The following is a 24729-nucleotide window of genomic DNA, read 5'->3' as shown; positions in this document are numbered from 1 at the left end:
AATGGATTTCCAAATGATATATTTCAAGACATTTTTTAGACTAATGATAAGGAAATATTTGTGAATGTGTTAAATTTATCATAGTTTCTAAACTTACAGTTGTTGGTAAGCATTTCAACATTAGCCTTGCTGATTTCTGAAATTAAAAAAAAACATAAAATTAATAAAATATCATCAAGCAATTATCTTCAATCCAGGAATGAACATGCTAACTTTCCTAGCCCATTTACACCCAACATTTAATTATTCAGACTGGTTCACATATCAGTTATCAGTCCCTCTCCCTCCTACTTATTATACTTTGACCATCTCTCCACATCTCTACCAGGTAGTATAGGAAAGGGGAAAAAGAAATAAAAAACAAAGCTCTCAATTTTGTGATAGTTGCAGTAAAATATTTACTGAGGTGAGAAGCTGACATTCTCACTAAAAGAGGGACTGGGCATTAATTATCTTTGGATTTCTTTCCTTATGATAATTCTCATCTCTCTGAAATACTCAGAGTTATCTATAAAGAAAAAAAATTCTAATTACAATTTTATTTCATTGGGCCTATCTCTTTAGAGTCATCTCATTACTATGACTGAATTATGAAATTTTGTGAATTTAACTTAAATTCAAGTCTCTTTTCTATTGGGAAGAGACTTTATTCTTTATTTTTATTTTTATTATTATTACTATTTTTTAAAGATTCACCCATTTATTAGAGAGAGAAACCGTGCAAGCAGGGGGAAGGGCAGAGGGAGAGGGGGAGGATCTCAAGCCAACTCCCCACTGAGCATGGAGCCCCATGCAGAGCTTGATCTCATGACCCTGAGACCATGACCTAAGTGAAACCAAGAGTCAGATGCTTAACCTATTGAGCCACACAGGTATCCCTGGGAAGAGACTTTAGAGAGAAAGAGAAAGAGTAGGGAACTACAAGAAGACCCACCAACAAGTGCTGACTAAACCCCTAAGACATAGAGGGGCAGCCTTCTTTCCCTACAGCTACCCACAGAGCAATTGTATTGTTCTTTTGAGGAGCTCTACCTCAAACTCACTTCTCATAAGTGGTCCATTGGTGACAGGTATTCTGAGGCAAAGGAGCTATAACTGACAGTTGTCAGCCTTGATAGCCTTCAAGGACACTAGGATCAACTCTCAATCTGGAAGAACCACAAAACTGGGCTCTGAACTACATGCTTATCACCTAACAGGTCTTTTAACAATCCAAATGAGAGTTTCAAGACCTTTGCAGGATCTTCAAGATCTTTACAGACTTCACTTTCTGTACTGGGTCAAAATCCTATCATTTTCTTCCCTTGTTTTCTAGGAAATTATTCCAGACAATTTTCTTCTTTGTTAGTATCACTTCCATTCTTCAACAAGAAGCAGTGAGAACTCCGTATCCCCAACTTCCTTCTTACCCAGCAGTCTCCACACTGAGTGATCAACTAAGCCCTAAACCTGTTTTCTATAATGAGATCCTCACAAGAGTAGAGGGAAGCAAGGAATAATGCTTCAGTTAGGGTCCTTCACCCCCCTTTTCATACATAAACATGAAGCCTTCCAAGTTCAAATGCATGCCCACACTTTAGCCCTCCTTCCTATCACTCTTCAAAGATTTTATGGCACTGCCCCTTTCATGTTAACTCATTGGTAGGAGTACCAGATGTTGAGAAGTATATTATTCTCCCAAAGCAAATTCCTGAAACTCCTGGTTTACTTTTTTTCTAGTACTTTTTTTTCCAAGTAGTCCAAAAACCTATGTAATAGAAAATAATGGAAATAAGTGAAATACCTATGAGTCTCATGGAAGTAGGGACTGCATTCCAGAATGCCATGTTGTCTTTCAGTATCTGATGTAAGATAACTTCAATTTCAGTCTTCATGTTATCCCTCTTTGCTGGAGGAAATTTGAATGTCAGCTGTAACTGTACACTTGAGCCATTGGGATCAGGACTAGAAACAACAGAAATGTTCTAGTGCTGTTTCTTGATTTTTGTAGACGTTTTGTGAACACATTGAATTTCCTATATTTTATTGTATTTCCTTTACATATATTAAAGAACAATACAGAGATATTGTCTCAGTACATATGAAGTGCAAGGGTCTCTGGATTTTTTGTTTTGTTTTGGAAGTTCAGAATTCCCCAAAATGGATATTGGCAATTACCAAAATACAAGTATCTTTTCCCTTTATCACTCATCCCCTGTGCTCCATGATACTCTCCTCCCTGCATCCCTCCTGACCACCACCATACTCAAGCATACTTCAAAGACCTATTTAGACAAATGTTATCTTAAATGACACTAAAATTCCCTTTGCTTCACAGTCATTATAGTGATAGTGATTACTAAAAACACCAAAAGATTATTTTAGGAAAGGTATGGACAGAAGGGTATGGATGGGAGAAGAGAAGGCTAGTAAGTTAGTAGCAAAACAATCAGATGGGACTCTGTTTTTCACAGTTACAATTATCTTTCATCATAGTAGTCAGTTAGGACTGGCTGCTACCAACAACCTTATAATTCCTCTTCAAGTGTGGTGATTACAGATTTGTACAGAACAGTTCCTACTCTGAACAGAAATTTGTTAATTGTAATGACAATTTATGGATCTTTCTTTCTTTCCTTCTTTTTTCCCCTTCTTTCCTTCTCTCTCTCTTTCTGTTTTTTCTATTGTTGTTATTTAAAACAATGGCTGATGTGACATATCATCTATCTCCTTCTCCATAAGATTCGGATTGAATTTGTACTTACAGAATTTTGGTGACCTGAGAGTTGATATATTCTTTATATATACTAGAATTTTGAAAAGCATTGGACATCTGTCAAGAGAAAAAAACAAAGTAGCTACCATATCTGTTTCAATCAAATTCATTATGAAATTATTAACTCTTTGACTTACTTTAGTCTCTATATTTTTGCTCAGATCTGTGCTGGCTTGTGAAGCTCCATTTTCACAACTATCATTGTATGTAATTCCAGAAATATGAAAATCACCTTGGTAATAGAAAATCTTTCCTGTGAAACAAAGAAATACTCAAAGAATTTTAAAATAACAAGTAGCCTCAAGTCCCTCCATATCTTTCTCTCAAAATGAACATTTGACCCAGATTTTTAAGTAATCAGAGGGAGGGAGAAAGGAAGATGAAAGCAATGAAAGGTAGTGAATATCCACTCATTCTGGAAATGGCAACTACCCAGCATTCATGAAGTGATCCTCTTCCTTTCTTCATATGATAACAGATGTCACTGCCCCACTGAAGCCAGGTATATCCTCAGCATCCATCTCAAAACATTAATCCAGGCAGCCGCTAAAATCCACCTTAGTGTGCACTAGAGATGAAACCTCTTTTTCATATGTAATCTAAATTCTTAGCCTAGTGATTACCTAATTACTCTTTCTAAGCACTTCTGATACAGGAAACATTACAAACATTCCCCTTCACTTTCTGGATGATCTACATCCTCTTATAAATTTTCTTCTGCCTCATTCCCTATCAGCCTGCTTTGTACTTCTTGTAGTAATTCCTTGAGGAATGCCCACTGCCTTTTCACTTCCCTCCAGCACCCTCCAGTGGTGTCTGGTGTTTGGTGAGCATCACAAGGTCTCACATTCCCCATTTCTTCCTGTCCCCAAATGTAAACTGCTTCGTCTAATATACTGGGCCACTGTAACTTAAAACAAGACAAGCTTAGAGGTAGTTCTTCCACATGCATGTACTTTTAAAAATAGGAATTAGCCATTTGCAATGACGTGGTTGGAACTAAAGGGTATTATGCTAAGTGAAATAAGTCAATCAGAGAAAGACAATTATCATATGATCTCACTCTTACATGGAATTTAAGAAACAAAACAGAGGATCTTAGGGGAAGAGAGTAAAAAATAAAACAAGATGAAAACAGAGAGGGAGACAAACCATAAGAGACTCTAATCATAGGAAACAAACTGAGGGTTGCTGGAGGGGAGGGGGGTGGAAGAATGGGGTAACTGGGTGATGGCCATTAAGGAGGGCAGGTGATGTAATGAGCACTGGGTATTATACAAGACTGATTAATTACAGACCTGTACCTCTGAAACCAATAACACATTATATGTTAATTAAATGAATTAAAATAAAAATTTTTTAAAAATAAAATAAATGAAAATAGGAACTAATATGAAATAGTACCCTGTTTTGGTTAAGCAATTAGCCATTCATATATTTTGAGAACAATTGTGCTTTTGATTCATCTTAAAAAGTACCACAGAGTCTCTAAGGAATGCTAATAATAGACTGAAAAATGTGATCTCTGAGCTAAAATAATTCATTATCCTGGAAGTCAAGAATATCATTTCAATCTAAAATAAAAACTAGTTTCCCATCTTCCAATGGTCTCCTATATTTTTCCTTATGGCAACTGGTATATATGAAAAGCAAATGCTAGGTTCTATCTAATAAGTTACCTAAGGTCATTCTGAAAGAATAATGCATATGAGGTTAGAGGAACTAGTTTAAACGCTGCCACCAATTGGCTATGCCATGTTGGTATATCACTTTAGCCTTCTGCAATTTTTTTCACTAATCACAAAGACTAAATTGCAAAAATAAAGATCTTCTTTCTTATCATTTCATGTTTTTGATCTGTGAAGTCTATCATCAAATAGAAGAGCAAACAACTAAAATCTGCTAATTTTGTGTTACATCTAGTATGCTGAACTTGGGTATATATAGGTAGGCAGATTTTTTTTTTAGGAAACTATCTTATTTTATTTTTTATGCAGATTTTATTTATTTATTTGAGAGAGAGGGAGAGTGTGAGAGAGAGAACACAAGCAAGAGGGAGGGGCAGAGGGACAGGGAGAAGCAGGGACTTGATCCTAGGACCCTGGGATCAGGACCTGAGCTAACGGCAGACCCTTAACCATCTGAACCACCCAGGCATTCCAGGTAGGCAGATTAATTTGTCAAAAGTCATATCTGTCATGTCCATATTTAAAGAAACCATGATGTTTAGATATCTGACTCTAGTTATATTACTGGAAAATTAGATTGATTTGAGGTGCGATTTTTAAGTTTATTTTCCCTTGATTATTTTTATGAACTGAATTGTCCCCTTAGAATTCATATATTGAAGCCCAAACCCCTATGTGACTATATTTAGAGACATGGCCTTTAACAAGGTAATTAAGGTTAAATCAGATCATAAATCAGGTCATAGAATTAAATCAGAAACCAATAGGACTGGTAGCCTTATAGGAAGGGACATAAGAGACTGAGGCTTCCTTCTCTCTCCCATAAATTATACCCCTCCAACCCCATATGTCACAGAAAAAAAGGCCATGTGAAGCTATAGTGACCCTGCTGGCATGCTGATCTTGGACTTCCAGCCTCCAAAACTGTGAGAAAATAAATATTTGTTGTTTAAGACACCTAGTCTGTGGTATTCTGTTATGGCAGCTTGAGCTGAATAATACAATTATTTAGATAAATTGAATGGGAATCTATCTGTACCCTACACTGTGGTCTTTAAAATCATAATCAGTTTTACAGACATAGCAGTGATCAGTCCACATACATAGTAATCTGTCCACATCCCAAAGTTTATAATAAAATCTATCTTAAGATAGAAATATATTTTATTACCTCATAAAACATTGCTTTAGACCCAAGGATTGCAACACCATCTATGTATTAGAATAACTACAGAGCTTCTAAAAGGCATACATGGGTGGGTCTTACCCCAGTTCCACTGAAACAGAAAACCTAAGGGATGACACTTCTTTAGAAGAGCTCCACAGGTGATTCTGAGAGAAAGCAAGGGTTTAGCTCTCCTAGATAAACTATCTGAAGGATTTTGCAATTGTTTGTAAATGTCTGTGTAAGCTTTTGGAAATAGTTTTGTTAAATAAAATAGTTAAGAAAGAGCTGAACCAGTCATTCTAGAATAATGATCCTTGTAGAATATTAATCTCTGAGTTAATCCAAGAAGTAGAAACTCAAAAATAATGTCTTAAAAACAATAGATATATTCAGACAGAGAAACTAATTTCATACCACTTGAATGAGAGATTACTCTAGGTGTCATCCAACTCAAGTTGCCCTTAGTATTATTAACAAAGACTGATTTCATTCCTAAGTCAGAATCCTAGAGCAAACCCATCTTTCAGGCTGACTCCAGACGACCTTTACAACAGAGTTTTGAGTGCATATTTTTACTCCACAAGGAGCCCAGTTCAAATAACTTAATTTCAGGTAATATAAGCCCACCTAGCCTTGTATTTGAAATTGTACGTGGTTGACCATGTAGAGAAAGTCAAGGGCAAATTCTCATCCCACACATGTCCTGCTTGAGCAAGAATGTCTGCAGTTCTCCCTTTTGTACCACTCTGGTCCATGAATGCATTGTTTATCCAGAAGAAGGGACCTATTAAAATACAAATTATATTTTGGAAGGATAGCTAATTAAGCTACTGGGCTTCTTCATGATGCTTGATTTGGTAAACTTGGAGCAAATTTCCTTAAAGGGAAATTATGTAATGGATGTTATTTTTTAATGAGTAGAATCAAACAGAGGACAGAAGGATCCAGACTACAGAGAGTTCAGGGACAGACATGGCAGGCAAGAGATTGGACTGTAAGCATACATTACCCTTCTGAAGGAAAAGTTTTGAAATTTGAGACCAAGATGGTTAGAGAAAACATAGGACACTTGGGTGGCTCAGTTGGTTAAGTGCCTAACTCTTGGTTTCAGCTCAGGTCATGATCTCATGGGTGGTGAGATGAAGCCCTACTTAAGGCTCTGTGCTCAGCAGGGAGTCTTCTTGAAGATTCTCTCCCTCTGTCCCTCCCCCTACTTGCTCTCTCTCTCAAATAAATAAATCTTTAAAAAAAAAAAAAGATGGTTAGAGAAAACAAAGGAGAGACCAGGTTGAAGGAAAAGCTGGAATTGTCACAGTATTAGGAAAATCATCCTACACTTCATTATTGTATAGAGTAATATATTTCAGAGGAATAAAACAGAAAAACTTATGATAAAGTAGAATAATACACTTGAATGTTAAGGTCTGGGTTTATGCTCATCTATGACACTGAGGGCTGTGAATTGTGTAGGACTGTTGAATCACAGACCTGTACCTCTGAAACAAATAATACATTATATGTTAAAAAAAAAGAAGAAGATAGTAGGAAGGGAAAAATGAAGGTGGGGAATAGGAGGGGGAGATGAACCATGAGAGACTATGGACTCTGAGAAACAAACTGAGAGTTCTAGATGGGAGGGGGTGAGGGGTTGGGTTAACCTGGTGATGGGTATTAAAGAGAGCACGTAGTAAATGGAGTACTGGGTGTTACATGCAAACAACGAATCATGGAACACTAAATCAAAAACTAATGATGTAATGTATGGGGATTAACATAACATAATAAAATAAAATTTTTTAAAAATGTAAAAAAAAGCCTATAATAATAAGCACTTGACTTTTCTCAATCTTGATTTTTTGCATGTGAAAATAAAGATAGTAGTAAAACCTACCCTCTCTAGCTCAAAGGATTATTGTGAGGATCAAGTGGAATAATGGAAGTCAAATTTCTTTGAAAACACTAAATAGCTACACAAATTTAAGATTTTATTTTCCTGAAAGGTAAAAAAAAAATTGGAAAACCAAGCTTTCTGAAAATAGTGTTAACAAAAATTTTAAAAATAAGATCAAATTTATATAAACATACAGTCACTTCTACTATCTACTATTAGATGAGACATTTGTGTGGATGAAAGACCTCAATGTGAGACAGGAATCCATCAAAATCCTCTTTGACCTTAGCTGCAGCAACTTCTTGCTAGACATGTCTTCAAAGGCAAGGGAAACAAAAGCAAACATGAACTATTGGGACCTCATCAAGAGAAAAAGCTTTTGCATAGCAAAGGAAACAGTCAACAAAACTAAAAGACAACCTACGGAATGGGAGAAGATATTTGCAAATGTCTTATCAGATAAAGGGCTAATATCCAAAATCTATAAAGAATTTATCAAACTCAACACCCAAAAACCAGAAAATCCAGTCAAGAAAAGGGCAGAAGGCATGAACAGACATTTCTCCAAAGAAGACATACAAATGGCCAACAGACACATGAAAAAATGCTCAACATCACTCAGCATCAGAGAAATACAAATCAAAATTACAATAAGATACCACCTCATAGTGGTCAGAATGGCTAAAATTAACAACTCAGGAAACAACAGATGTTGGCAAATGCAGAGAAAGGGGAATCCTCTTACACTGTTGGTGGGAATGCAAACTGGTGCAGCCACTCTGGAAGAAAGTATGCAAGTTCTTCAAAAAGTTAAAAATAGAGCTACCCTACAACCCAGCAATTGTACCATTAGGTATTTATCCAAAGGATACAAACATAGTGATTTGTAGGGACACATGAACCCCAAAGTTTATAGCAGCAATGTGCACAATAGCCAAAATATGGAAAGAGCCCAGATGTCCATCAATCAATGAATACATAAAGAAGAGGTGGTATATATATGAGGGAATATGACTCAGTCATCAAAAAGAATGAAATCTTGCCATTTGCAATGACATGGATGGAAGTAGAGGGTATTACCTTAAGAGAAATAAGTCAGTCAGAGGAAAGACAAATATCAAAGATTTCACTCATATGTGCAATTTAAAAAATAAAACAGATGAATATAGGGGAAGGAAAGAAAAAATAAGACAAAAACAGAGAGAGAGACGAAACATGAGTCTCTTAACTATAGGAAACAAACTGAGGGTTACTGGAGAGGAGGTGGGTTGGGGGATGGGATAACAGGGTGATAGGCATTAAGGAGGGCACTTGATGTAATGAGCACTGGGTGTAATATGCAACTGATGAATCACTAAATTATCTCTGAAACTAATAATACACTGTATGTTAATTAAATTGAATTAAATTTTTAAGAAAAGATGAGACATTTGTGGATTACCCGTTGCTATTTAGCAATTATATCTTAACAACCAGAATTGAGGGGCACCTGGGTGGCTCAGTCGTTAAGCGTCTGCCTTTGGCTCAGGTCATGATCCCAGAGTCCTGGGACCGAGCCCCACATCGGGCTCCCTGCTCGGCAGGAGGCCTGCTTCTCCTCTCCTGGTCCCCCGCTTGTGTTCCCTCTCTGGCTGTCTCTCTCTCTGTGTCAAGTAAATAAAATCTTTAAAAAAAAATAAACCAACCAGAATTGAGCCAGTAAGAGTAGGAGTTTCCAAATTTTTAGGTACATTTACTAAAAGATATAACAATTCAACTACTAACCTACTGCATAAGCTCCTTTATTGACAATGCATTTGGGCCTCAAAATACTGAACTTTTCAGTCTTGCCCATCCTCTCATTGTTGGTAATATAAGTTACAGAGTGGCTCAAGGAGGCATTTGATTCAAAAAAATATATAAACTTTGGTATTAAATAATAGAAAATTGTTATGTTGAAATAACATAGTAAATAGATGAGAAAATTTCCATGAAGAAATTTAATATTCATGTTGTTTCTTATCAATATCTAAAAATAAAAGGAGATTTAGTAGTAGGGATGAAAGTGAAAAATAGATAATACTGACCAACTGCCAGAAAATGAACAAGGAGACCAACAGTTACTCCCAAGATGGTTGTCACTCCAAGAAAAATAAGGATCACCATCCATACTGGCCAAGATCTTCTCTGGGAGGATATGCCATACCTATGAAAGGAAAAAAAAATGGATCAAATCAGATGATAGACATTCTAAATGTACCTGGCTCTCCTTCAACTCATTCAACATAATTTATAATTTGTGATTAGGTCCCTATGTTAGCATGAAACATAGAAGCCTTAAACATCTCAAAGAGGATAGACCCTAATGCTCATTCATTAAACAAATCATATTTAAGTGCTGTGTTAGCTTCCGGGAATATAGCAGTGAGCAAGATTCACATGGTTTCTCTGAAGAGAAATCGATTTGCTCTTTTTATTTATCTAAAGCAGGTTATAAAACACTAGTTGTGGTCTAATTGTATTTTTGACTATAGTCATATCATGTACATGGACATATATAGATTTATAAACAAATATATAATATTAACGATTTATAAGTTTTAATTAAATGTGGAAGGAAATATCATGATACCAACTGCAGTTATCCCATGTTATGAGATTATAGGTAGATTTTTTTCTTTTTTGTTTACTTTTTTCTTAACTATATTTTCTGATGTTTCTACTATAAATACGGATTATTTGTATCACATAAATTAAGAGACAAGTAAGTTTCATCGTCAAAGCCGATCAATTAGATGACAAATAATCAGAAAATATAGTGACTTGGCATCATCCAAATGGAGTGGTCTAGGGTTACAATTAGGTCTTATGGCTACCCTCGGTCTAATCTATATATATAAAATTTGGACACTAGTTATCTATCCTGCATATTTTGAAGGACATGATGTCATGAGATTGCTGATTTCGAGGAAGAGCTATAACAAACACACAAAATTCTGATTTCAGGGGTGCCTGGGTGGCTCAGTCAGTTAAGCGGCTGCCTTAGGTTCAGATCATGATACCAGGGTCCTGGGAACAAGCCCCACATTGGGCTCTCTGCTCAGTGGGGAGCCTGCTTCTCCCGCTCCCTCTACCCCTCCTCCCCTGCTCATGCTCATTCTCTCTCTCTCTCTCAAATAAATAAATAAAATCTTAAAAAAAAATCTGATTTCAAATTTAAAAATAGCCTTAGCTATTTCTTCAATCTTCCATATTCTGCATCATCCTAAACAGAACTTGTAAAACAGAGGAGTTTGTAATCATGGGATATATTTGGCACATTAGATATTCCCTATGAATATGAGAATCTTTTCATTTTGATCCCTCTAAGACCAATTTATTTTTAGGTAGAGAAGTTCCTTTAAAAAACAAATATTACCTTATGACACAACTGTGTAACTCCACCTGCTCTCTGCTCTGTTCTCTATTCTTAATCCTACCTCTTTATACCACTTTGATGACTTGTTAATTAGTGTTTCCCAGGACCAAAATTATTTGTCAAAGCTCTTCAAAGAAAGTCCTTATTTCAGATGCATTCTATGTATGTTTCCATACTGGAATCCTGCTGTTTAATCTCATCCTCAGAGCAAAAATCTATTCAGGTATTGTGTTTCTTACACTAGGTGAATGACACTTTAAAAGGAGTATGCAATTAAGGTAATTAATAGCTATTTAGAACCTTATGACTATCTGATAATAAGTCTCTTCTAATAACTAGAAATGTTTACTGTGATATTGAGGTCTCAAATTTTTTTGGATTAGCCAGTTGTAACTTAGTCTGGTAGCTTAGTCTTTCTGAGACATGCAAATTAATTTGAGGGACTTTAACATTATGTAGCCTGAATAGGGCGCCTGGGTGGCTCAGTTGGTTAAGCGACTGCCTTCGGCTCAGGTCATGATCCTGGAGTCCCGGGATCGAGTCCCGCATCGGGCTCCCTGCTCGGCAGGGAGTCTGCTTCTCCCTCTCCCACTCCCCGTTTGTGTTCCCTCTCTCGCTGTGTCTTTCTCTGTCAAATAAATAAATAAAATCTTTATGTAGCCTGAATAGTGACTCTAAAGTAGCTGAAATGGTTTCTATACAAGTAATCAACACATTACAGTTTATAAAATATATTTCACTGAAAGTTCCTTTTAGAAGCTCTGGGAAGTGCTAGAGAATACATTTTGTTGACTATAGCACTGATGGTTTTTTTCCCTTCATTATGGATTTCTTCCTATCATGAACAATTAAGGAGGTACTTTTATATCTAAAACATCACAGCAGTTTATATTTTATTCACCCCTTCCTCTAGTAAATGTGATGCATGGACTCGAGGAATTGATTATATTTTTGAATAATAGCTGAAATTATTTAAATGATGTTCTAAATATTTAAAAAGTTCCATTCCTGAAACAATTTACTTTCTCATTTACCAAATTAATTTTGGCCTTTTTTAAAAAAAAAGAAACAGAAATCTGCATTCCAGAATGAACTCATTTAACAAAGAAAACAGGTTAAAAATTAATCTTCAATGAATTTAATCAACTCCATATACTTAATTAAACTATAACTGCCTCATTTTTGTATTGAATCTAATTCAAATAAGGTCTTATCACTATTCTGGCATAATCAAACATCCCCCTTAATCAAATTACAATAATAATGTCAATAAAAATAATGGTAACTGCATGATTCACAATTTTAAAGCATCAATCTCACTATAATTTATCCCCACAGTCCATACCAGGTATTATTTCCTAGATTAGATTTTCTTATAACCACCTTCTGATATTGCATTAGCAGTTAACCTACAAAGCATTACAATAATTGTAATTTTCATTTATTAGAATTTAATTTACAGACCATTTGAATTAGATGTACCTGAATTCTGTTACACAGTGAAGAGTATTAAAGCTAGATTCCAGTGCAAAATTCCCCAAATTTTATAAAGAAAACCCCTTTTTTCCCATAGAAGACTTTAAGTCATTAGGGAAAGAGTCGTGAATAAGGAACAGAGAAATTAATGATCAAATGAGTTGAATGACTTCCACTTTTAACTTTCCCCTGGAATTCTGGAAAAGCAGAGAGCCTACAGAGGGAATTCATTTGAACATCTATGAAGTTTTGAGGACCCTCTGCAGTCTGCCAGCTGCCAATTCAGGACCTGGATTATAAGGACATTATTCCAAAAATCTATAATGGAATTTATATTTTTATTTTCAAGAAAACATTTTCATATTAGAAAATATTATTTCAATTACATTGCTAGAGAACAAAAATGGTAGTGTTCTTATAAAAAAAAAAGTAAGCAAAATTTTGTTGGAATTGGATTCTTTTTTTCCAACTTCCTGAAACTTTCCCAGAGACTTTTCAGAGCCTATGGACCTCAGATACAATAGCATGTTTTTTAGCAGTGTACAGAAATAAAAATATAAATTATAGAAAGCAAGCAGTTAACAAAAAGCTAGAAGATATTCTAAGAACTTGCTAGGTTTTGTAGACTTAATTTCCCAAATAAAATCCCATTTACCTGTACATAATATTCTGATTGCTGTGATGTTGTCAGGGACAATGATGGTGATGATGATGATGATGGTGGTGACAATGATAGAGATAATTAAAATAAGGGCCTTCTGGTGTAGCTTTTAAGGAGATCAGTATTTCCCAGGTTTATGTGATACATCCAGTGTTGATTGGTTTGTTTTTATGGGATGGGTGAAATGTAGAGAACAAATATAATGAAACTTGTCTGACTAGTATTAATGACTACTATATTTCTATGGTTTCAATATAGGAGTCATCAAGGGAATCATAAACTTCCTTGACTTGGCTATTTTAAAAAAAATAATAGCCTACTCCTAGATTGGTCACCTAGAAGGTATACCCAGGAAACAGTTTTGTGGTAAACTGGGATAATCCTAACTTTGTGTTTAACCAGTTCCATTACACCGGCTTCTTCTTTCTCAGTTGACATCAGCTATAGGCAGAAGTTTCTGACAAATGGTTTTTCACAAGGTATCAATTTTAATATAACTAATATTGCCATCATTCTGATGTAAATAAAATTGTATTTCATTGTGATTTACATTTAAATTTCCCTAATTACCAGTGAGAATAATTATCATTCTGATTCTAGGTTTCCTCTTCTGAGAATTCTGTTCATATATCTAGCTTATTTTTTTCTATTAGGTTATTTATCTTTTTTTCTTATGGATATATGTGAGTTTTCTATATATACTGGATATTGCAATTCCATCCTAACAAGAAGTATAAAGCTTAGGGCGCCTGGGTGGCTCAGTCGTTAAGCGTCTGCCTTCGGCTCAGGTCATGGTCCCAGGGTCCTGGGATCGAGCCCCGCATCAGGCTCCCTGCTCAGAGGGAAGCCTGCTTCTCCCTCTCCCACTCCCCCTGCTTGTGTTCCCTCTCTCGCTGTGTCTCTCTGTCAAATAAATAAATAAAATCTTTAAAAAAAAAAAAAAAAAAAAAAAAAAAGAAGTATAAAGCTTAACAGACTATGAAATCAGCAACTCTTTTTTTGGATCCATAACAGAGGGGAGAACACAGAGCAAACAACTGCCCCAAATACTGGAGAGATAGACAAGAGAATACAGTTAATACAGTGAGTCAAGATTCACTGTATTCTTAAGTCTTAACTGAGTCAAGACTCAAGAACAGAAACCATCAGAGCAGAACCAGTGTCAGGAAAGGAAAAACCTAAAGTGTTATTGATAAACTGCTGGAGATTTGGTACGGATAACTCTGAGAGTTAAAAACTCCAGAGGGACCCAGTCATAGGGGGAAGCCCAAAGTATTGTGAGACTTACCTCCAGAAATTCAACCAGATTCCCACAGTAAATATTGAAGGAAAAGTCCATTTGGGTTTCTGGCAGGGAGACAGAAAAGGGAACATTTTGAAATATTCCAGAGCACTCTCTTCTCTTAACAAGGCCTGCCCTAGGAGACAACTAGTTAATCAAAGCCTAACATTCTAGGGTATTAACAGAACCTAACTGACCTGGGAAAGGGAAATACCCAACCTCAGGTCATTCTCCCATCCTGAGAACAGGGGGTAAAAAAACTGAGAAACACTTGTGAAGTTCATAGTCTAGAGGCATAGACTCACTAAAAGAGTAGACTTAATCATCAGACTATAGAACACTCCTTCTCCCTACACCTTACCACCACGTTACTAAAGGCCTGTTTATAGTAGTTCTGTTTACCTAGTACATCACGCCCAGCTATCAGGGACCATTTGCAAGACATACCAAAGGGCAAAAAAACAAAAGAAAAAAAAAAACCCTCAATTTGGAGAGACAGAGCAAGCATCAGAACCAGACATGGCAGGGATGTTGGAATTATTACACCAGGAATTTAAAACAACTATGATTGATATGCTGACAGCTTTAATGGATAAAGTAGACAGCATGCAAGAATAGATGGGAAATGTAAGTAGAGAGATGGAAATACTACAAAAGAACCAAAATGCTACAGATTAAAAACAAACAAACAAAAAAAACCCCCTCAATAACACTGTAACAGAAATGAAGAATGTCTTTGAAGGGACATAACAACACTTAATGTGTATGTACCTAACTATAGTGTCAAACCACATGAGGCAAAAAGCGATAGAACTGCAAGGAAAAATAGATGAGTCTGTCACCATAGTTGGAGACATACATAGAGACACATCTGTATCAGAATTGGACAGATGCAGCAGGTGGAAAATCAGTAAGAACATAGTTGAATTTAACACCATCAATCATCTGAATATAATTGATATCTATAGACTACTTCATCCAACAATAGAATACAAATTCTTCTCAAGATCACATGGAATTTTCATCAAGAGAGACTACATTCTGGATCACAAAATACACTTTGACAAATTTAAAAGAATAGAAATCATACATTGTCAGCTCTCATGCCACAGTGAAATTAAATTAGAAATAGCAATAACAGAAAGATACCTGGAAATCCCAACTTATGTGGAGGTTAAATAACATGCTTCTAAATAACATCAGTCATTTGAGAGAACTCTCAAGAGAAATTTTAAGATATTTTGAACTAAATGAAAACAAAAATACAACTTATCAAAATTTGGGGGATGCAGTGAATAGAAGGAAATTTATAGCATTGAATGCATATACAGTTGACCCTTGAACAACAAGGGGCTTAGGGGTGTTGACTCCCCTGTGGAGTTGAAAATGTGCATATAACTTGAACCCCCAAAACTTAACTACTAATAGCCTAATGTTGACTGGAAGCCTTACTGAGAACATAAACATTTAATACATATTTGGTATGTTATCTATATTACATACCATGTTCCTACAATAAAGTAAGCTAGAGAAAAAAATATTATTATTAAGAAAATTTTAAGGAAGAGAATATACATTCACACTACTGTAAAAAATCTGTAAGTGGACCTGTGCAATTCAAACCTGTGGTTGTTCAAGGATCAACTGTATTTGATTTTTCTGTCCTATTGTAAATGGTATTATTCTTTAAATTTCATGTTATACATGTTGCTGGCATATAGAAATAAAATTGATTTTTGTATATTGACCTTCTTTCCAGAAAACTTATTTGATTTATTTTTTTTAATTTGAACATTCTTTTGAATATTTATCATATACCTACATCATCAAGTCATCTGCAAATAAGAATAGAATTACTACCTCTTTTCCATTGCTTACATTTTTTATTTTGTTTTGGTTGATTGTTGACTGATTCATTGTTTCAGCCTTGTGTCCTAGAACGCTAGTACATTGCTGAAAAAAAATGACGATAGCAGGCATCCTTCCTTTGTTCTCAATTTCAGGGAGAGGTTTTCAGTGTTTCAATAGGATGTTTGCTGTCACTTTATCAGATTAAGGAAGTTATCTTCTGTTTTTAGTTTGATGTATTTTATAATAAAGGAACTTTGAATTTGATCAAATGCTTTTTTGGCATAATTGAGATAAATCATACCTCTTTTCTACCTTTATTTTGATCAATGTTGTAAGTCACATTGATTGATATTTAAATATTGAACCAACTCTGTATTTCTGGAATAATCGCAACTTGATGGTAATTTATTATACATTTTATGTATCACTGGGTTTCATATGCTGGTTTGTTTAGGATTTTTGCCTCCATGCTTTGGAGACAGGATGGCACAATTTTCCTGTCTTTTAATATCATTGTTAAGTTTTGTAATCAAAGTTATGTTGGCCTTATAAAACAAGGTGGGAAATAACTATCTTATTGCAAATAAATTTTAAAATTTATATGAAGTAAAGAAATTCCTAGAAAAGAAAAGAACCTTAAGTTGCCAAAACTGACATAATCACCACTCTAAGAATTACTACCTGCCTTTTCAAGTATACTACATTTTGGATTTTGCATAAACTTGAAATAAACTTTCCATCTTACCAACTCACTGAGATTCAGGAATCTTGAAATAGCTAATAGTAGAAATATCATTTGTAACAAATACAAATGTTATATAATATTTACTATCAACTTATAGTTTTAAAACAAAACTTAAAGATTTGAAAGTATTTATATTAAATATCAATCCTCTGATATGCATCTCTTCTTCCTTTTGATTTGCTTCTAGTATCAGAAATAGAAACTGTGGACTGGTGTCCAGCTTTCCATGGATGAACAGCATTGCTGCTGAAACAGCATAAACCTTTCTCCCATTTTGAACAAGGCCTAAAATTTCAGTACTCATGCCATTTTTCTCTTCTCAGCCCCATAATCACAAAAGTCCTGTCAGTTCTTAAAGGAAGAGCAAGGATGTCATGTTATATTTATTGTCTTGTTGAATCATTCTTTAAATGACTGAGTTATAGAATGTACATTTGTTCCAAGGGCACTCCCAGAGACATCATGTCCTAGCTTCAATTCAACCATGAAGTCTCAATGTCAGCTTGGATAAGAATTATTCAAATGCTTTGCAGCAACTGGAATTACCCACCCATGATGGTACTTCCTCCTCCTGGGTATTTTTTGGGTATTTTCCCCAAAAGCTTTATCTTGTTATTTGCATCTATATCCATTTATTTTCAAAGTCCTTCAAAACCATCTTAAGACTTTCTACTGAATCTTCTACAAAAACTCTGGCCCATAGTAATTTTATTATTTTTTGTGATAAAATTTCACATACTGAGGTAGTAACAACTAATTATTAATTACTATTCTATTATTAATTACTATTCTATTTGTGCCATATCTATTTTCCCAAGTAGATTATAAAGTCCTGAAGTATAGGGTTTATGTCTTATACTAATTTTTCATACATTCCAGATTTTTTTTTTTTTGAGAAAGCAAGTGAGAGAAAGCATGGGCAGAGGGGCAGATGGAAAGGGAGAGAGAGAATCTTAAGCAGGCTCCACACGGAACATGGAGCCTGATGGGAAGCTCGATCTCATAACCCGGAGATCGTGACCTGAGCTGAAGAGTCTGACACTGAACTGACTGAGCGACGCAGGCATCCCAATTCCAGATTCTGAATAAACACTTACAGGTTGTCTGATTCTTACAACACGGAACAGAAAGCAAGAACTTCTCCTTTCTTTCTATTGCTTGTTCATTCCTACATAGTATTTGGTTCTTCTTAATACCATTTTCTTTTGCATTTGCAGTAATATTTTGGGTTAGCTTAGCTGGTGAACTAACAGAGATCTTTTTTAATTACAGCAAAATTAGAAGTTCAGTTTTACCAATAAAGCCCATATGATCAAGCTGTAGGGAATTGTTTCATATTTATCAAACTCATGAGACATACATTTCTGGCCAAGATGTCATTTAGCTAACAGAATGGAAGCCACCCTATTTCTTGTGTATAAAATCTGTAACTAGGAAACTAGCTACATATTCTCAAGAAAACTGTGTAACCTAGTCAATAGGCCTCTTACTCAATAAGCAATGTATATATATCAAAATTAAATATTCTAATACTTGACTGCCTACTTCCTGTAAGTCCTCTAGAGTAAAACACCACTTCTTGTGCATTGGTAATTCTTGCTGCTGAAAATACAATTTAATTATATAATCTGTTCCTATGGAGGAAAATTGAGGGAAAATTGACATGTCTTGCCAGCCCTTGTAATATAGTGAACTGATGCCCAACATTACTAAAAAGAGACCAAACTGCTGTTCAATGAGTTTCAGTCTTCTTGTAAGATGAATTACTAAGAGAACTTACAAGTGAAACTGTGGCAGTGTTATAACTAGTGTCCATGGAATTTTGATATATCATAAAATGAGAGAAATATAAGAACAGAGATGATACAGTTTATTTTTTTACCCGAGAAAAATTGATATTTAAAATCATTTATCCCTGAGTCTGACATCAATTTTAGGTTAAAAACAAAATCCAGAATAAATTATTGAAATTTTGCCTTGGGCAAATCTAAAAATTGGAAACAATCATTGCTTGAAGCCTATGTGTTGTCAGATTAACTCTATATCCCCCTTAGATTAGAAGATTAGGGCAATGTGATAGAGTTATGCAGAAGTACTGCTATTCTCATCATCATCTTAATAATTATTATTATCATCATTCATATAATAAAAATAATAGCTGCCACTTACCAAAGGTATACCAGCAGCCTTATATCATCACTTCCAATGTTTTTATATATACCATTTCATATTAAAATTTTCAACAATTCTAGAAGTACTGTCATTCTCATTTACAAGTGAAGAAATTGAACTTGACAGAGTTTAGGTGTGCCTGGGTGGCTCAGTTGGTTAAGCATCTGCCTTCGGCTCAGGTCATGATCTCAGGGTCCTGGGATCGAGCCCTGCATCAGGCTCTGCACTCAGTGAGGAGTCTGCTTTACCCTCTCTCTCTGCCCCTCCCTCCCACTCATGTGCTCTCTCTCTATCTCAAGTAAATAAATAAATCTTTAAAAAATAGTCTTGAACTTCACAGAGTTTAAATTACTTGTCAAAGATTACATAGATCGTGAGAGTAAAATCAAGACTAATTTTTTTAAATAAATGGGACTGGAATTTCCAGTAATGATGGACTAAGCAATTTAGACCAACACTTCTGATAATTATAGTAAGAAAGATGAATGAAACATATAGTTAAAATTATTTTGAAGAGATCATAGACCTAACAAGACAATGAAGAATTCCAGGGCCAAGATCTAGGTGAAGATAAACCCAAAGAAGTTAGTCTCTTATTTGGAGCTGCTGTTTTTGAAAAACGGATGCTGGGAATCTTAAAAGCTGAAGAGGGCATCTGACAGTATCAAGGAAACAAGGTCAAAAATGGAATCCAGGATCTGCTATGGGGAAGAGTGGTTGGTACCTTCACCATGATTGAGTTGGACTTTTGAAAGGCAACATCTTAAGTGTAAATATATGCTTTATGCCTAAAATTTGATATCTTTATGGAAAAAAAAGATATTCCTACTTTAGGGAGATCATAAATCTTAATGTAAAGGATAAAATAATAATCCTCCAGAAGGTAATTTAGGAAAAGATCTTTATGATCTTGAAGAAAGCAGTCTTTACACAAGTACACAAAAAGTATTAACCATAAAAGAAAAAAAATGATAAATTAGACCACATTTAGAACTCCTATTTATCAAAAGAGCCATTAAGAATGTGAAAGGCAGCCATAGAATGGAAAATACCTTTGCAGTGCATTTTTCTAACAAAAAAAAAAACTTATATGCAGAATAGATAAAGCACTGCCATAAGTCAATTTTTTAAGAAGGCAGACATCCCAATAGAAAAAAAACTTAGACACTTCAGAAAAAAATAAGATATATAAATGTCCATAATCATATGAAAAGATGTTCAACTTCATTAGTCATCAAGGAAATGGAAATTAAAACCAGTATATATTGATCATTTTGGCTTAAGTTAAAAAAAAACAAGTAATAGGGTTGGTGGGGACGAGGAGCTATTAAGTAACTGCTGATGGAAGTGTAAATTGGTGTAGCCACTTTGGGAAATGGCTTGGCAGTTTCTACTAAAGCAGAATTTGTGCATGCCTTTTAACCCAGCAATTTCATTCCTATTCTAAACCCACCACAAACGGCATATGCATGTGCACCAAAACCATGTACAAGAACATTCCCAGCAACAGCATTCACCATAGCTCCAAAGTGTAAACAACCCAAATGTCCATCAACAACAGAATGGCTACATACTTGTGGTATTTTCATACAATAAAACATTCTACAGTACTTCAAGTAAAAGAACTTCAGGTACATGCAGAAACATAGATGACTCTCACAAGTGAAAGAATCAGACACAAAAGTATGTACTATCCGTTTCTGTAATATTCAAACACTTAGATCTAAATTATAAAGTTAGAAGGTCCAGGATAGTGTTTGCCTTTTGGAGGAAAAGGCACATTGCTTAGGGGAAAATTTTTTGGAGGGGGTGGGTGCGATGTAGCTTCTGCATGCTGGCTGTGCACTCTTTCTTGATTAGGTGGTAATTACATGAGTGTTGGCTTTGTGACAATTCATTGATCTATACATTTGTCTTCAGTATTCTTTTCTGTGTGTGTTATACTCCACAGCAAATTTCTGGAAAAAGAATAATATGTAAGTTATTTAAAAAAGGAATTATTTCTGTATGAAAGCAAAATAAAGAGCCTGTCAACAATATGTACTGAAAATTTACTATACTGCACAGCACCTTATAAGGTACTGTGGAAGTAGATATAAAAGATAGAGAAAAGAATTTATCTGCCACCTAAAAAGATTACATGTGGTAAAAGAAATCAAATATGTTTTTAACACATGTAAATATTATAATAACTAAATGACTTTTTCCAAGAAAACGGACATGTCCAAGAGATAACATATTCCAATGCACTTTTCAAATGGAGTTTTCATAAAAAGAAAATGAGTATTCATTATTTCCTTATTAACAAAACATAAAATTTAAACATGCTGTTGATGGTCAAACCTCTATTCTCAATCTTTATAGCTGTAAATATATTTATGTGATAAATTTGATTTTGTTCATACAATTAAACATTTTAAATTTCTCCTTAGTAGTAAGTACTTCCCAAGTATTGTAGAAAGAACTACTCAGATTATAGATACTATACATTTTATTATAGTTTACAATATATTTTCAGCTTTCTGAAAATGTGAGTATTTCATACTACTTCACAAGTTTTGTTTTGTTTTTTTGAAGAGTGCTTTCACAAACGGCAATTGAGTTCTCTTCTTATATAAGTTTTTTCCAACATAGATATCCTAATTGTGCTCCCAGAATTATTTCACTTGAAGAGGCAAATTTTCATTCCTGGTTTAAACTCTGATTTCCATCTGGAGTCCTACCTACATATTTCTTTTTGGAAAAAAAGTCCGTTTTTAAATGGCACATTGAGTACAATTTATTTAGTCCTGTCCTCATATTTATTTTTAAATAAAAGATTACTCTTTGTAGGCACTGTAGCTAATTTAAACAATAAAAATAAGACAAAACTAATAAATTCATATGGTATATGTAACTAATAACAATTACAAAAGAAATTATTCTTCCCCACATGATTCGGATAAGGATTCAACTCAGTTTTTCTGGATATTTTCCTCATTTGGTTCTTATATTCTTGGAAAGCCTCCCACCTTCTTTCTCCTTAACCCAATTCTCACAGACCTTTCACCATAAATTGCCTTGGAAGCCATCATGTTTAATCCCCTCTTGCCCTTTATACCTGTTCGCTTCACTCATCTCAGGAACCTCTAAACTCCCAGCTCAGGCTTGTCCCATTCTCTAATATGAGTCCTTCTCATTCCTTTCTCCAACTCTCTAAAAAGACTGCTTGGTTGTTCTTTGGAAGTCACAGTATGATTTCTGCAAAATCTTCATGAATCTCTTCTCCAAACATCATCTTCTTGCTCTAACTGAAACCTGACTTTCCCCCAGCATAAAGATTTCTTCGCCACCATTTAAAGTGGTGGCTATTCTTTCTCTCCAACCCCTTTTACCACTGTCCATATAGGTGAAGAGGATATTTCCTTGCTCATCATTGCCAATTCCAAATCATTATCCCTCTTTGCTCCCTGAAATCAAATTGTATGTTACTATAACTCCATGTGGGATGTATTGTGGATTCATATGGAAGGTGTAGTAGGCTGAATGATGGCCACCAATAGATATCAGGTCCTAATCCCTGGAACCCGGAAATGTTATCTTTGCAGTTGTAAGTTAAGGATCTTGACATGCAGAGATCATCCTTGATGATTGAAGTGGGCTGTAAATCCAGCTGCAAGTGTCCTTATAAGAGAGAGGTAGAGGGAAATTGGACACACAGAAGAGGAGAAAGGCATGTGAAGATGGAGACAGAGATTGGAGTAATGTGACCACAAGCCAACATGTGTGGCAACCACAAGAAACTGGAAAAGGAAGGGAGTCGATACCGTGCTAGAGCCTCTGAAGGAAGGTTAATGTGGTTTTTAGCATTAAGAGTAAGGGACAATGGCCTGAGATAAAGCTAAGAGATAGTTAGGGACTAGATCCTGTTAGACCTGGTAGGCCATGTTAGGATTTCTTCATTCTAAAGCCAAGGTACAGTAATTGGATATTTTAAGCAGGTGAATGATCTAATCAATTTTGTGTTTTAGGGAGATCACCCTGCCTAGACAAGGGCTGTTGAGTGGAGGGCAGCAAGAGAGGATATAGAGAGCTCAGTTACAAAGTAATTGTAGAAGTCCAGGTAGATTATGTGGTCATGAGGGCACCCTCATGAATGAGATTAATGCCTTTTTATAAAAGAGACCCTGAAGACCTCCCTTGCCCCTTCTACCATGTAATTCCATAATGAGAAGATGGCAGTCTATGAACCAGGAAGCAAGTTCCCACCAAGTACCAAATCTGCTGGCACCTTGATCTTGGGCTTCCTGGCCTCCAGAGCTGTGAAAAATAAATATCTGTTGTTTATAGGCTACCCAGTCTATGGTATTCTGTTATGGCAGCCCAAACGGACTACAATGATTGGCCAATGAGCAGAGAAGGAGTTGGTTTCAAAGCCCTAGATTCTTTGTTTCCATTTAAGACATGTTAGAGAGGCCAGTGTATGTCTAAGGAGATATGTCAGCTTCAGAGCTCTCTGTGACATTGATTGAAAACCTTGTTGCAACTTGTCCTCTTCCCAGTATTGCTTACCTCACTGTGTTAGAGGTGTTATTTCAGTGAGCCCTATCCAATAAACACATATACATAAGTCTCTGTCATAAAGTCTATTTTCTGGGGACTTATGAGAGAGAATCTCTAGCTCTTAAAAGAATTTAATTCATTTATACTTATTATGATTACTCATATATCTAAGTTTGTTTCTGCCATTTTTATGGTTTTGCTATGCTTAATTTGCTTTTATTATTTCTTTTTTTATAATGGACTGAGCATATTTCTTTATTTTTCATAATTTCTTAGGTGGCTTAGAAATTACATCCTATTTCAACTTATGTAATAATTACCTGTAAGTTTCTAGTAAAAATTTAAGCATATTTCTCTATCATTCTCTAGATTGAATGGTATCTATAAAAGAATTTTAGCACCCTTTGTTAACTATAATAATCTGAGATTTTAATTTCAGAATTCTTTTTTGTTTGCATGTTATACAAGAAAATTATTGGAAGTTAACCAGGTTTTCCTTTTAATAATCTCTCTTTCTTTGATCCTAGGTAGTTTTTGTAGTGTTCATTAACAACAACAAAAAAAACCTATATATTTTTCTTACCACCTGAATGCCAACTTTGGAGCTCTACTCATACCACAAGTAAATTTTAGAAGCTAAATGTAAGTAAAAAGTAAAATGATAAAAATAATAGAAAAGAATGTAGAAAACTTTATACATTTTTTAATGTAAAAGACTTGCTAAGCAAGACACAAATCCTAAAAGTGATAAAGGAAAATAACTTAGTTTGACAACCTAAAAAAGGAAGCTGCAATAATCATTTACAAAGTTAAAAGAGAAATGACAGACTGGGGAAAAAAAAGTCTTACTGCATATGTAAAGGAAAAAGGATGATTTGGGTGCCTGGGTGGTGTAGTTGGTTAAGTGTGGGGCTCTTGGTTTCAGCTCAGGTGGTGATCTCAGGCTCATGAGATTAAGCCCTGCATCGGGATCCATGTTCAGTGCAGAGCAGCTCGAGATTCTCTCTCCCTCTCCCTCGGCCCCTCCTGCCTGTGCTCTTTCTTTCTCAGGGAAAAGGAAGGAAGGAAGGAAGGAAGGAAGGAAGGAAGGAAGGAAGGAAG

At 35.2% G+C, this 24729-nt stretch overlaps 1 protein-coding gene across 1 annotated transcript in view; it reads right to left on the bottom strand.

Moving 5' to 3' along the window:
- The window catches only part of LOC118010864 (transmembrane protease serine 11B-like), a 31253-nt gene that overhangs the window by 4364 nt on the left and 2160 nt on the right, over positions 1-24729 (bottom strand). Inside the window, 5 exon segments of the mRNA XM_035005575.1 lie at positions 98-136; positions 1784-1944; positions 2745-2812; positions 2893-3008; positions 9569-9687. Coding sequence (XP_034861466.1) covers positions 98-136; positions 1784-1944; positions 2745-2812; positions 2893-3008; positions 9569-9687 — 503 coding nt within the window.

This window comes from Mirounga leonina, unplaced genomic scaffold (assembly GCF_011800145.1).
Source record: "Mirounga leonina isolate KUSES-001 unplaced genomic scaffold, KU_Mleo_1.0 Mir_129, whole genome shotgun sequence".
Lineage (NCBI taxonomy): Eukaryota > Metazoa > Chordata > Mammalia > Carnivora > Phocidae > Mirounga > Mirounga leonina.
The sequence above is the reverse complement of the archived record's forward strand: the minus strand, read 5'-3'. Positions and strand labels throughout refer to the sequence as shown.